Source organism: Erpetoichthys calabaricus, chromosome 4 (genome assembly GCF_900747795.2).
Source record: "Erpetoichthys calabaricus chromosome 4, fErpCal1.3, whole genome shotgun sequence".
NCBI classification, from domain to species: Eukaryota; Metazoa; Chordata; class Cladistia; order Polypteriformes; family Polypteridae; genus Erpetoichthys; species Erpetoichthys calabaricus.
Window position 1 is genome coordinate 246,276,853 of NC_041397.2, and position 16,184 is coordinate 246,293,036.

Genomic DNA, 16,184 nt, shown 5'->3' on the forward strand with positions numbered 1-16,184 from the left:
ATTGCCTATTTAAAGTGCTCATGATCTGCTCTCTCATTGGCTGTGTTTCGTAACCTTGAGAATTTGGTGTAGGCAATTGGCCAATGAGTGGGCCATTTTGTGTTTTTCTGAAGTAAAACAAGGCGATTTCATCTTTGGCAATTGTGTCTAATGTACAGAACTGTGTGTAGTGTTTTTCAAAATGTGCATTTTGAAATATTAAACAGAGTGCTAATCTTTAACGACCTGTTAAGCATGGGCATCAGTAGTGTGTCTGTCTGCAGAGAGAGTGTCGACCTTGTTGAGAGGTTTACTTACCTTGTCAGTGACATTCATATCTCTGGTGACTCTTCCTATGAAGTCAGTAGACAGATTGGGAGAGCATGCAGGGGTCATGCGGTTGATGGAAATGGCTGTGTGGCACACCTGATATCTATGCAAAAGGATGACGGTCCAAGGTCCTGGTGCTTCCTGTCTTGCTATATGGTTGCAAGATATGGATGCTATCCAGTGACCTGAGACGAAGACTGGACCCTTTCGGAATTGTGTCTCTTCAGAGAATCTTTGGGTATCACTGGTTTGACTTTGTGTTGAATGAGCGGTTGTTCACGGAGTCCTAAATGAGGCACATTACCTGCATTGTGAGGAAGTGTCAGGCGCAATTCCCCGAGGGCGATCCGGCTCACAAGGTCCTCATTGTTGAGGACCCGTGTAGCTGGACCAGGCCAAGGGGGCACCCACATAACACCTCGCTGCGGCAGATAGATGCTCATTTCCAGGGGGTGGGACTGGACTGTGTGTCTGCCTTGGGGGGTTGCCAACCAGGATCCCGAGTTGTTTCATCCTGTAGTGGGTCCAGCAATGCACTGAACCAGTGCATGCTCCTCGACCTGACCTGACCCGCTAAGCTGAAAATGTGTTTGAAGTTCTGCAGACATGATCTGGTACAAGAGTAAATGGTTTCAGTAAATGTGCCTTAGGTACTAGTTTTTGTGTGCTCATGATCAGAAGAAACTGTAATGTTATTCTTAAATCTTAAGACACGGGGAAATGTTTTAGTAATTTTTGTAAACTGTATTTTTACCTGTCTAGCTGGTGATGTTATTCTGTGTAATTTTGTGCAACCATTGTTATAACATGATGTGTTGCTATGGTGCACAATCATGTAGAATTTCATGAGACACTGTAGCAACCGTCTTATAAAAGCAACCATCTTATAAAAGTCAGGCTCAAAAGTATGCTTGGTGTTTGCTCTTTCTTTTTTCAAAATTAGGACTTTTTTCAATTGTAATTTGTTTGCTTCTTGAACAACTGCTTGTTCTGTTTGGTTAAATGACTGTTTGAAATTGCTTCCTATTTAATGGTTTGGTCACTTCCTTGGCCCACCTGACTCGTCTGGATCTTCCTTATAATATCAATAAAAATTTAATAATAAGCCCACCCCTCTTTCATCTTCACCTTCTCTTCTGTATAAAGTTCTTGCCAGAACACTGAATGTCTCAATATTAATTTATAGACTTTTTAAACTGAATCCAATAATTTCTTGCTATCTGAATGGGTGGGGGAGAGGACTGTGCATCTGATCTGACTGCATTTTATGCATGATTGGTATGTAAATCACGCATTGTAATGCAAATCATAATATTAATAAAAACTGTCACAAGAAATGTTTCAATTTACTGCATATAGTGTTCATTTTAAAAGGTTTAGTTATAAATGTCACTGTGCATTGCATCAAAGTAATCCTATTTCATTTATACGAGCACTGCAATAGCAAGCAACTAAAATACAGTAAAAATGATATACAAGCAGTAATAAATGTGTTTATATAAAAAATATTTATTCAGGGATTATTTCATTGAATCTATGTTTCACTTTTTAAATTTGTGTTTAGTACAGTATATCATTTTACATCTGCTGAGCTACAACTTTAGTTTTTTACACTGAAGCAAGATGATAGTACCTGGATGTCACATTTTCATAATATAGATTACTAATAATAAAAATAAAAAGATATCAACATTTTTAGAGCCATCCTAAACTCCTCTCTATAGAGACTTCTCACAGACCTTATGGTGCCACCCTAAACGTAACTGGTCTCACACCCAGATCCACAAGTCACTGACTTTTTAAGCTCCTTCTTGGGGTGAGAAGGTTATACTCAGTCCCATGGACTCTCTGTGGCTGCAGGTTTTTGTTCCAGGCAACTTGTGTTTCTAATTGGACTCATAGCCTAATTAAGAAAGCTGTCATTTCCCAGTTTCTGTGTTTTGGGGTCTATGTAAAAACTACAAAACTTAAGTAAGTTTTTATTAGAATGTGCCATGCATTTATGTGTGTTACATGCAGATAATTGTGTTTTTTTTCCTTTATTTTTAAGATATTCACCATCATCATGATTTTCATTCTGCTTTTCCATGTTCTGGTTATTTAATCCATTATTTGCTACAATATATTATTTGCACATTAGTGGGCCTGGCACTGAAGCACTTGCAACCTTTCAGCATTCAGTGGCATTTGCCCAGGTGTCTGCTCTGTTGATTGTTAATTGTCATTATTAGGATACAATTAACAACAACGACATTTATTTCTATAGCACATTTTCATACAAACAATGTAGCTCAAAGTGCTTTACATGACGAAGAAAGAGAAAAAAGACAAAATAAATAAGAATTAAAATTAGGGAAAACTAATTAACATAGAATGAAAGTAAGGTCTGATGGCCAGGGAGGACGAAAAAAACTCCAGACGACTGGAGAAAAAAATAAAATCTGTAGGGGTTCCAAGGCCACGAGACCACCCAGCCATCTCTAGGCATTCTACCTAACATAGATGACCTCAATCAGTCCTCATTGTATTCAGGGTTCTTATGGAAGAATTTGATGATGATAGTCATGTGAGCATTAAGGGAGCAAACTACATAGAAAAAGAGAAATTAATAAAAAAAACAAAAGTTAAGCATTTAAAACTATGGCAGATACATTTTTCTAAATGTCTTATAAATACAAAAATCACACTGCTATGCTTTTCTGAATGCCGAAAAAGTAAAGGAAAAAAAAGATTTGAGCCTGAGGTTAAATGGCTCACTGATTGTGAAACTGGTTGGGACAAACACCTGCAGCAACCCTGAAGCGTTGAATTATTTTAGGTTTTAGGCACAGGAACTCCGAAAATTGAAACCCAAAATCAGAGGCAAACTCTTGCCTGGCACAAGTTTTTTGGCTGATTTTAAACACATTACCATGGAGACTAAGAGGAATAAACGTCGCAAGAATCCCATCTCATGAAACATAATGCTTACTTTTAAAATTGAGAAATGCCAGTCTACTTCCACCAACCTAAATGATGACAGACTCATTCAAAATTCAAAACCTTAAGTCTCTGACTACATATACCTTTGTAAGTTTTTAATTATAAAGGCTTTAGTGACACAGACTATTTTTTACTCTAATATTTCATAGATGTTTTATTTACATAACACTGACAAAAGAAATAGGCTTTGATATCTATGCCATTGAAATGAACAGTAACATGATAGGACGATACTTCTACTTTAAAATGGACAAGACTGTGTCATGTCAAAAATAGAAAGAGTGAGACGGTTACAACTCCACACTTTGTGTCACACACAGACCAGAGAGAAAGAGATACCAAAACAAGAAAAGGCCATTCATAATAGCAGGTATTGGGCCGACATATCGGCTAAAGAGGTAAGACTAGAGACAGAAAACAGAATCAGGGTTACTAAACCACTAAGAGCAACATTTGTAATATGTGCACTAAAAGCTGGAGTTTAGAATTATATACATTACCTGAACCTGCCCAGAACCCAAAATCCTACAAAATTATTTACTCTCTGTATATGTTTCTCTTTATTTTGTCACTTATCTGAAGATAAGTAAGTACAATTGATATAATTTTCCCATACTAATATATTCATTTGTGGCAAATTAATAGCCTAAAATCAATACTTTTTTGTTTTCCATGATCCCAATGTAACTGCTTTCAGTGCATGTACAGTATATGTATACATACATGTAAATTCCAGAAAAATATATCTGTGTTTTATTGGTTAATTTGAAATAAAGTCTGTCTCGAGATTATGAAAGGCACAGGAGCACTCTGTGTAACTCAGGTGTACATCTATGAATGACAGGTGGTCAACCCGCTGCTGTGCTTGAAAAATATGCTTCTTACATCCCTTTTGAAGAAGGCACATCATTGGTGTCAGGACCCCAATGTAGGCATTTTGCTGTTCGTATTTGTGAGTAAAAGCAGACATTAAAAGTTAGTTAAATATGTCCTTCCTTCATTTAGTCTGTGGATGTGTTATCTCAACTGTGAGGTCTTGTGGCTTATTATTTTTACATAGAACTGCAATGTTTATGGAACAGATGTCTTTTGGTAGGTGAAGCCCCTCCTAAATACAAACTTGTTCCACTGTCTGCTACACAACCCTGAATTGAGTTTAGCAGGTCTGATAATGTTATGTTATGAATATCAATTCCTGCATGGGTGGGTACTCACATTCTATATTATTAATTGTTATTTCCATAATGAAAAGTAAAAGTGGTTACATTACATACTGTATATAAATGATGCATGAATATAACTACTAGCCTGAAACAAAACTAACACTATAAAGACTCTAGTAGGCTGAGATTGTATTGTAGGCCCACTGTCTGCCTGATTACATGTTTGGTTTTGTGTTCTGCTGTCTCACCACTACATTCCATCTGTTCTGTTCATTTTTGCATCACTTCCTCACATGATGCCTACCAATGATTAATATCATTCTCTAAGCTTTCAACTCTCATTTTCAACTTGTCTGTACTGGACGCCATTTCTGCCACCATTCTAGCCAGTTTTGTCTGCAGGGAGTCTAGACTGTCTTCAATCCTTTTAATTCTGGAATTCATCTGCTCCTCTTTGCTCTCTAATCCTCCAGCCAGGCTTTCATCTAGCTTGCCCATCTTTATAAGGATTTGTTTCCCTTTTTCTTCCAGGATCCTCTTGGCTTCAGGGTATTCAGTCAAGACCCCTTTGAGGTCTTCTTTGGACAAACAGAAAAGGTCAGAGTGACCAATACTTTTGATATTGGCTGTCCTTCTATTCCCAGATGTGTTTCCTAAAGGTTTATTCAGGAAAAAATACAAGTTATTCATAAAAGTGACATGAAAAACTTAAGAATACTAATGTTTGAAACTGCATAATGCTAAATGAGAAGTAAAGTATGAAGTTAACACATAGAATAGCACTGGGCCAAAACAGTTATGCTTCTACAGAATTACAAAAATATAGTAATTATTCTAAGTAAATTTTCATATAACAATATAAAAAAGAGTAATCATTCTATACAGTAAAATAGATATTTGAGAATATCTTCACCTAAACAAAGGAATGTGTAACATTCCAACTTTCACAAATTACCTTTAATGTTTAGAATGCTGATCTCTCCAAAGAAATTCCCTTCACCAAGGACTGCAAATTCAGTAACTCCATCATCAGCAACCACCGCCAGTTTCCCTTCCTTGATAATGTACATTTCGTGGCCGACATCACCCTTTTTACAGACATATTCTCCAGGACTAAACACCTGGGGTTTCAGTTTTAACACAAGTTCTTCTAGCAGGCTCATCTCGCAATTCTGAAAAATGGTCACTTTGCTTAGTGTCCCTAGATGGACACTTACAGCAACTTCAGCTCTCAGTCTCTCAGGTAGAGTTTTGAGGATTTCATTCTCTTTGGTCATCTTTTTGTTAATGTAAAGGTGCTGATACCAGTTATTTACCCTCTTCTGGAGATCTTTATTTACCTTGTGATTTTTAAAGTAGCTCTTAACTAGCTCATGATTTGGAAAGAATGCTTTTTCTGCATTATTGAGATTGGAGATGACATGACCTATATTACCCACAACAGAGGCAAAGGCAAGAACAGCAATGAGAAAGTCCACCATCATGAACATGAATTCTTCCTCTCTCTCTGGTTTAGGTGTATCTCCAACAGTGGTTAGAATCAGTGTAGAGAAAAAGAAGCTATAGATGTATTGTCTATACTCAGTAGCAAAATCTGGATCTGACATGTTTGGGTATACCCAGCCATCTTCTCCAAAGCCAATTGCACTAGACAGAGCAAAATAAAAGCAGCCATTCCAGTGGATTAAAACATAGACATACAACATCAGCTTACACAGACGGAAAGTGTTGGGATATGATGTGCGTGTCTCCATGCGATCAAATGCCTCAAAAAGCCGATAGACCCGAACAAAGCGGTTAATTCTCACAATCGGATAATGAATTCCTAGATAGAAGTACAGGAGATCTGTTGGTAAGATGGATAAAACATCATATTTAAACTCTGAGGAGCGGATATACTTTTGAGACAAGCGAGATTGTTCTTGAACCAAAATGCCTTGTTCCAAAAATCCTGAAATGAGAGACAAACCGAATATTCTATTAGATTGAACATACTGTATTACAGTGAATTAGAAACTACTTTATTGGTAATTAAAATACTGTTTGTTATTAATACTTAGTCTTAATGGAATACTTCATTCAAGAATATATAATGCCACACCACTGAGCACTAAACCCCAGACACAATCAAACCTGACACAGTTCCATGTTTAAATAAAAGTTATTTTATTGATAATACATTACCTTCTCCAGTAGACATAGCTGCAAAACAGAAATACAATTCTCTCCAAAACAGGGAGGTTGTCTGCTGGCAGCCCCTCTGGCAGCAACCTGGGACCCCAACAGGGCTGCTCTTCACACTTACAGCTCCTATACAACACTGCTGTTGTCCAATCTGGGACCACGCTAGAGAAGCACTGCCACCTATCGTACTGGAGGAAGAGTAAAGCCTTTGTGTTTGCTGGACTTATGCCTGGTGTCTGTCTGTGTCGGGTTAGGGGAACTGGTTTACCTCCTTGTGGCTTTTATATATATATATATATATATATATATATATATATATATATATATACTGTGTATATAAATATATATATATATATATATATTGTGACAGATTGAGGTCGCTGTCGTCCTCTTGAACCCTCTGACTCGACTCCAGACACCAGGTAAAAGTCCAAATATTACTTTTATTTAGACAATAACGTGCACAAAGCACCCTCCACTCCACACTACTCATATAACTATCAATCACTACAATAATCACAAATCCTCCGCTTCCAGACACTTAGCCACCCTACCTCCCAGCTCAGCTCAGTGTACTGGTTTCCCAGAGTCATTTATATAGTCCCTGACCCGGAAGCATTTCTCTTTTCTGTCCATGTGATCCTGAACACTTCCGGGTCGGATAAAAAGCTCTTTTCTTCAACCCGGAAGCACGTCGTTTCCTTTTGTCATGTGATCATGACGCACCTCCGGGTTATAGGGCAAGTAAGAGTCCGGCAGCCTCCCCACAGCGACTCCTGGTGGTCCCCATGGTATCCAGCAGGGCTGTGCATATAAACTACAAAGTCCATGAGGCCCTGCTGGAATTCGGGGAACGTCCACGCTGTTGGGAGAGCTCCACCTGGCGGCCTGGGGGTGAGGGCCGGAATTTTTAGCCGGCCACCCACCACATATATATATATATATATATATATATATATATATATATATATATATATATAATTTTATGTAAAGGTGCATTTCAAGGCACTCAATGACACCTTATAAAAAAGTCAAAGAAATATACAAAAACAAAGAAATAATTGAATTAATAAATACTTAAAGAAATAACCAATAAATAAAAAGAAAACAATACAATGAAAAATAGCAATATACAATTATAATAACATTATGTATATATGATTATAAAAGTACTGAACTGTACAATCAAAGGACAAAAATCAAGGGGAGTAAGCAAGTTTAAAAAGATAAGTTTTAAGTCTGGATTTGAAGATGGGAAGAGAATCAATGCCGTGGACATCTTGAGAAAGTCAGTTCCAAAGACGAGAAGCAACAAAGCTAAAGAATCTTAGACCCCATGGTAGATAAACGAGCAGAGGGCAGGCTCCTGTCAATAATGGAGAATCCACTGCACAGTATCATCTCCAGACAGAGGAGCAGCTTCAGCGACAGATTGCTGTCACTTTCCTGCTCCACTAACAGACTGAGGAGATCGTTCCTCCCCCACACTATGCGACTCCTTAATTCCACCCCTTAAACTTTAACATTATTCAAAGTTATTGTCTGTCTGTATGCCTGCACTGTTATCACTCTTTAATTTAATATTTTCTTTATCAGTATGCTGCTGCTGGATTATTAATAAAGTATCTATCTATCTATCTATCTAGTCATTTAAATAAGAAGATCTAAGAGTACGAGCAGGTGTATACATATGTAGCAGATCTGAAAGAGATGAAGGTGCCAGGCTATGAAGAACTTTGAATTGTAATATCAAAATTTTTAAATTAATACGATATTTAAAAGGGAACCAGTGAAGTTTACAAAGAACTGGGGTAATATGTTGTATGAAAGTGGTTCCAGTAATAACTTGTGCAGCAGAATTCTGGACCAGTGGAAGAATATACAGAAGCATGTGAGGGAGGCCAGCCAATACAGAATTACAGTAATCAATACGTGATGTTACCAGAGCATGTACAAGAATAGCAGCACTATTAGGTGTGAGGAATGAACGGAGATGATTTATATTGTGAAGGTGAAAATAAGTAGACTGGGTAATATTGTTAATATTAGCTTTGAAAGATAGAGTGCTGTCGAGGATGACACCCAAGCTCTTAACCTGAGGGGAAGGAAAAATTATATCATCAATTGTCAAGGAAAAACTGTCAAGAATGGCAAGAGCAGATTTAGTGCCAATGAGGAGAACCTCAGTTTTATCATTATTGAGTTTGAGAAAATTAGAAGAGAGCCAGATTTTTATTTCAGAAAGACAGTCAAAAAGCATGAGGGAAGGAAGGACAGAATTGTGCTTGGTAGATAAATACAGCTGGATGTCATCAGTGTAACAATGAAATTGAATACCAAATCTCCTAAAGATATTGCCAAGTCATAGAAGATAGATAACAAATAAAAGAGAGTCCAAAACAGAGCCTTGGGGAACACCACTAGTAACTGGGGTAGGGAACACCACTAGTGACTTGGGTAGGCAGAGATCTAAAATTCTTGAGATGAACAAACTGTGTATGACTGGAGAGATTTGATGCAAACCAAGTGTCTAACAAAATACTATGGTAGACTGTATCAAATGCTGCACTCAGGTCAAGTAACACCAAAATGATCAGCAGTCCAGAGTCAGCAGCAATTAGCAAATCATTAGTAATTTTAACCAAGGCTGTCTCTGTATTATGAAAAGGACGAAAACCACACTGAAACTGCTCAAATAGATCATTATCAGTAAGATATGCTTATGCCTGCACTGCAACTGTTTTATCAAGTATTTTAGTTAAAAATGGCAGATTTGAAATTGGTCGAAAATTGTTCAGATTATCAGGGTCAACATCTAGTTTCTTTAAAAAAGAGTTAAAGGAACAAAACCAAAAGAAAGAGATGAATGTACAATATCAGTTATTAATGAGGCAATAGAAGGACGATAAGCTTTAACCAAATGAGTGGGAATTCAATTTTTGAATTAAGGAATTGCATACAAATTTCACATTGTGCAGTGGAATAAAGGTGAGGAGCAAGGGCATTAGGTGGCTGTACAACCCTATTAACAGTAGAAAACAAAGCTCTAGAAGTCCCTTCACCAAACCTAAACTGTTCTGCATAACAGGCAGTTTTGGCAGCAGAAAAAGCACCCTTATAAAAAAGCAAATGATCATGATACATTTTTTATGTTTAGCATACCCTGTCTTAGCAGACAAATGTTCCACTCTACAGCCTTTAGTTTTAAGCTGACGTAGCTCAGGAGTGTACCAAGGAGCAGAACAGGTAAAAGAAACAGAGTGAGATTTTAATGAAGCAGGATTGTCTAGTAGACTATTTAATCCATCATTGTAATAGGAAACAAGCTCATCAGTTGTGAAAAAATTGTAATTACATGGAAGGTTATCAATTTCATTGCAAAGAGCAGGTATGTGGATATTCTTAATGTTACAATATGAGATGAGAGTTTTGGAGAGTGTTAAGTTAACATTCAGGATATTTATATAGTTAAAGGATATTAACTTATGATCAGATATGGGCAGACCTGATGCAGTACAACTAAGAGCTTGAAAGTTCATCTAAAAGGTTTGGGTGGTCGGTAAACAGAAGCTAGTAAAGTAGGAATGGTTCCATTGATTTGTAGATGAGGTATACAAGCAGAGCCACTGAAGACACTTTTCACTTATCGTTGTAAATTACCACGAGACCTCCCCCTCTACCAGAGGCCCGAGGCTGACAGGTGTAGACAAACCCTTGGGGCACAGCCTCATTCAGATGTAGAAAGTCATTAGGCTGCTGCCAGGTTTCAACAAGATACATAAAATCATACTTATGATCATCCAAAAGATCATAAACTAATGGACCCTTATTCATAAGCTATCTGATATTAAAAAATCCAACAGTGATGCTGTTAATAACAGGCTTATCATTAGCTGTCACAGCAAGTTTATTTAGCATGCTGTAATCAGTAGTGTGACCAGATTTCCTTCGGCATCGCTGGTTGGAAAACCAAAAAAATTGTATTGGGTCTGTGTCATTAACACTGAAGTTCCAACAGGACCCACAGTGGATGTATCTTCAACAGACAGAACGAATGCTGGTACAAATCCGGTGGTGGCTCAACAGAGTGGGAGAGTTGCTGGAAAAGTTCAGCTGCCATATACTGAAATAAAGGAGTAACAAAATGGAGTAACGGAGAAAGAATAATCCAAGCAATAATAATCCAATGAGACAAGTGTTGAAGAGCATAGTTGCCTATAAAAAAATACAGCCAACACATAGGCAGCCAGATGAAGGAGCAAGAAATCCAGTGACCAAGTAAATCCACAGGTGATTCAAAAGAAAATTGTATTATTCATATCAAAATTGTATTATTTTTATTTAAAATGGTGTGTTATCAAGGAATGATAGAACAATAGCAATAAACAAGATAAAAATAAAAATACTGGCGAAAACTAAAAATACCAGCAAGCAGCGGCAGCCAGTTGGGCCAGTGTTCACTAATATAAACTGTATATATATGGTATGTTGTCATACACTTGCGCTTGGGGGCAACTTGAGGTCTCATCTAGTTGCAATTCCATCCCAAACAAAGGGCTGCCACTGTCACATAATGCTTCTTCTCCTTTTCTTCCCACATATCGGACAACTGCCAGTCTACCTGATGCAACTTCCGGGTTGCCGTCTCCTGGACGAATTCCTTCCAGTCTGATTTCCTCTTAAGTGGCAACACCATGTGAGGAATTGCCGGCCATATATTCCGGCCAACACCTCCAAGCTGCCGGATGGAGCCCTACCTGCAACACAGGGATGCCCCGAGTTCCAGCAGGGCATCATGGACTATGGAGTTTTAATACACAGCCCTGCTGGATAACGTTGGGGCCGCCAGGAGTCGCTGCAGGGAGGCTCACAGAGTGCTACGTTCCCTATAACCCAGAAGTGCATCATAAACACATGACCGGAAGGAACGACGTGCTTCCGGGGTGAAGAAGTGGAGTTTCTATATGACCTGGAAGTGTTCCTAGTCACGTGGACAGAGAGGGCGAAACACTTCCAGGTCAAGGACTATAAAAGGACTATGGGAAATCCCAGACATTGAGCTGAGCTGGGAGGAAGGGTGGCGAAGTGTCTGGGAGAGGAGGAGTGATTATTGTGTTGGATTATTGATTATTGATTGTTGTATGTATAGTGTGGAGTGGAGGGTGCTTTGTGCACATTATTATAAAATAAATAATAATTGGATTTTTACCCAGTGTTTGGAGTGGTACCTGAGGGTTCAAGAGGTCGACAGGGGCCTCAACTGCAACAACCACCATTTTTGAGTCAGTCAAAACATTCATATTGTTTTTCCTCTTTTGCCTTGCTTTTTGCCACCAAATATACGGGGTTCACCTAGGAGGTGCCCCAACTCTCTCAAACTGTCCTTTGGTTTTATTATTGGCAGGATTTCCTGGCCGTCGGTTGGCAGGGTCCTGAAAAATTATTGTAACCCCACCCAGACCTTTAATCCCACACCATTGGTACCAAACACCCAGCCCCAAAAATGGGCTAAAGATCAAAGGAAGCACTTCTGAGTCCAGTGGAAGTCCCAAAAAGTTGGGATCTTGTATCCCTGCACTGCCCCCTAGTGACTTGCATAGGACCCAGCAGGGCTGACTCTCAACACTACAAGTCCCATCATGCCCTGCTGGATTCCACAGTTCTACTGTGGTCCTGGGATGTTGTCCACTCATGGCTATGGGATGAAAATATCCAATTTTAACAGCTTTCCCCCACTTTTCCCATACCTTGGGTAAAGGAATCACATACTTCCTGGGTGGGATGCCAGCTAAAACCTGGTTGGCACCCCTGCACACTATATCAAGAGGAAACAGCCCTGGACAGTGCAATACCTCCCCCTGGACGCTAGCTGGTCACCCCACTGGGTTGAAGCGATGCCTCGGTTTCCCACAGGGCTCCATGGGAATTGGACTTGGCTGCAGCCCTGTTGGGTCCCTCAGGCACCGCCAGAGGGTGCTGTGATTGGGACTCCTGATCCTGTGTGGGCAGCATATCCATCACGCCCGGAAGTGCAGCTGGAACTCGGTGATCAAGCACCTGGAGCACTTCCGGGTGAACTATAAAAGGAGCCAGTGACCACCACTCAACGGCCGGAGACGGGTGGAGGAGGACAAGGTTGCCTGGGAGGAGTGGTGGTGCCAGAGAGGAAAGAGAAGTGCTTTGCATAACTTGTGTGATATGTATTGCCTGTGGACATGGGGAAGATGTGCACCCACAGGGGAAGAAAATCCATCCATCCATTTTCCAACCCGCTGAATACGAACACAGGGTCACGGGGGTCTGCTGGAGCCAATCCCAGCCAACACAGGGCACAAGGCAGGAACCAATCCCGAGCAGGGTGCCAACCCACCGCAGAACACACACAAACACACCCACACACCAAGCACACACTAGGGCCAATTTAGAATCGCCAATCCACCTAACCTGCATGTCTTTGGACTGTGGGAGGAAACCGGAGCGCCCAGAGGAAACCCACGCAGACACGGGGAGAACATGCAAACTCCACGCAGGGAGGACCCGGGAAGCAAACCCAGGTCCCTAGGTCTCCCAACTGCGAGGCAGCAGCGCTACCCACTAGGGGAAGAAAATAAATAGTTTTATTCATTTTACACGTGCCTCTTGTGTCCAATCTGTGTCGGGTCGGGCACTATACATCGTCCATCTTACTATATATATATATATATATATGTATATATATATATATATATATATACACACATATATGTTGACCAGTGTCACCACTGTATCTGCGCAAACATATCTTGGTAGCTGGTCTGCTGCATATTCCTATTATGTAACACTGGTAGCTGCATTTTGACACTCTGTTAAAAAGTAAACCAAAGGCAATGTAACACAGGATAAGCTGCAGGTTTGCAGACTTACCATATAATGTGTTTGTCAAACAATGTTTAGCACATTTAAAGCCAAGCACTGGCCTGTCCTTTTGCTCAGTCTCTTATCCACTTCCTCCAGACTGCATCTGCCCCAGCTTCAGAGCTACTGAACCTGCTCAACGAAGGAGGCTTTGTGTTCTTTTAATCTGAAGAAGGGAGCTTTAATGTGTCTGCTTGTGTGCTGAAGAAACATCTCTATTTGGAATAAAGCCTTGAGACTATTCCTGCCTTCTCAGCTATAAAGTTATTCTTTCCTTGGAAACCTTTCTGTCTCTAATGCAACTCAGTGATATAATATATAAGTGAAAGATTTGTGTGTGTATGGAGTAAACCGCTCTGCTCACATTTAACCACAGCCACTAGATGGAGCATGCATGCACTTTTTATTTTGCATGCACCAACAGTGTTGTGCTAAAGACACTGATAAAGAGACACAACGTCGAAACAAAGCAAACGCCGTGGCTCAACAATGTGCAATTGAAACACCTCAGCAACAGACAGCAAGGCTTGAAGTTTTCACTAAAACATTATATATATGGAGGTATTTTCTCAAGACAAAGATTAATTAGGACTCATATATCAGCGATACACCTAAGATATGGTATCGCTAGTGTCTTCTTATGAAAGCCAGTGGGGCAGCAAGCACAGGTGGGGCCACGTCCTTGGTACTTGGTAAATCTTAAGAGTTAGCGGATATCTCTGCTAACTTCACAAAAAAAACTGCTAGGGAGACTTTGGGTTGTTTTTTGTTCCAAAGACCACACACAGCTAATATCCATCCATCCATCCATTTTCCAACCCGCTGAATCCGAACACAGGGTCACGGGGGTCTGCTGGAGCCAATCCCAGCCAACACAGGGCACAAGGCAGGGAACCAATCCTGGGCAGGGTGCCAACCCACCGCAGGACACACACAAACACCAAGCACACACTAGGGCCAATTTAGAATCGCCAATCCACCTAGCCTGCATGTCTTTGGATTGTGGGAGGAAACCGGAGCGCCCGGAGGAAACCCACGCAGTCACGGGGAGAACATGCAAACTCCACGCAGGGAGGACCCGGGAAGCGAACCCGGGTCCCCAGGTCCCCCAACTGCGAGGCAGCAGCACTACCCACTGCGCCACCGTGCCGCCCCACAGCTAATATATATATATATATATATATATATATATATATATATATATATATATATATATATATATATATATATATATATATATATATATATATATATATATATATATATATATATATATATACAGTATATATATATATTCACGGCATTTGTAGTCTGAATCACAATCTGATTGTATGGGTGGTTACCTACCAGGTAACGCTTGTGGTTGGTCAGTAAGTCGGCTAACATCCGCCATGTGCCCTCTTTCAGTTGCGAGAAGCAGATCATAGAATGGTTGAAATAGTTTACTGTCAAATAATGCAAAGAGTACGCGACGCGTTTTTCGCGGTAATTCTGGGCTCATCAGGTGTACACACTCACTGCACTCCCTTACGGGAATCGAACCTCGGACGTCAGCGCTAGAGGCGAAGCCCCTAACGTTGTGCCACGGCGTGTGGTTCGTTCATATATATATATATATATATATATATATATATATATATATAGATAGAGATAGAGATAGATAGATACTTTATTAATCCCAAGGGGAAATTCAAATACTCCAGCAGCAGCATACTGATACAAAAACAATATTAAATTAAAGAGTAATAAAAATGCAGGTATAACAGACAATAACTTTGAATAATGTTAACGTTTACCCCCCCCGGGTGGAATTGAAGAGTCGCATAGTTTGGGGGAGGAACGATCTCCTCAGTCTGTCAGTGGAGCAGGACAGTGACAGCAGTCTGTCGCTGAAGCTGCTCTTCTGTCTGGAGATGACACGGTTTAGTGGATGCATTGGATTCTCCATAATTGATAGGAGCCTTTTGAGTGCCTGTCGCTCTGCCACAGATGTCAAATGGTCCAGCTCCGTGCCTACAATAGAGCCCGCTTTCCTCACCAGTTTGTCCAGGCGTGAGGTATTGTGGGGTACAGCCCGGACACAGACAGGTAGACATGATGTTTTCACCACACACGTTTATTTTACACTATATACAATAATAAAAGTGAGCACAAACCAAGTGTCGCAGCACCAATCACCCCTTAAGTCCTGGCCTTTCACAATGCCTTCACTGTCTCTGGTCCGCCTCCACTCCTCTCCTCCAAGCTCTGTCCTCTTCCACCCGACTCCAGCCATCGAATGGAGGGAGGCGGCCCCTTTTATGCACACCCAGATGGGATCCAGGTGCTTCCCGACACTCCTCCGCCGACACTACCCTGTGTGGCGGAAGTGCCGGCTGTGCACCCGGAAGGACTCCAGGTGTCCCCAATCCTCTTTCCCCAAGCACTTCTGGGTGTGGCGGAAGTGCTGAGGTCCAGGGCTCCCAAGGCATCGGGGCACCCCCTGGTGGTGACCACAGGCCCCTACAAGGTTGGGCTTCCAAGCCCTGCACCCATGGACCCCAACACAACCAGGGTGGTCGCCCCCTCGTGGTCCTCCTGGGTGTCCCGGCTGGGTACCACCCCCAGCCGTGTGCCACAATATATATACAGTATATAAAAGCCAAATACCAC

General features: G+C 40.7%; 1 protein-coding gene across 1 annotated transcript in view; it reads right to left on the reverse strand.

Annotated features, from left to right (window-relative positions):
- Positions 1-4,572: 4,572 nt before the first annotated feature.
- Positions 4,573-16,184, reverse strand: part of cnga4 (cyclic nucleotide gated channel subunit alpha 4) — a 45,321-nt gene continuing 33,709 nt past the window's right edge. The window contains exons 4-5 of the mRNA XM_051926188.1: positions 5,410-6,405; positions 4,573-5,107 (exon numbers count right to left, since the gene is read on the reverse strand). Coding sequence (XP_051782148.1) covers positions 4,755-5,107; positions 5,410-6,405 — 1,349 coding nt within the window. The 3' untranslated portion in view covers positions 4,573-4,754. The remainder of the gene's footprint in view (positions 5,108-5,409; positions 6,406-16,184) is intronic.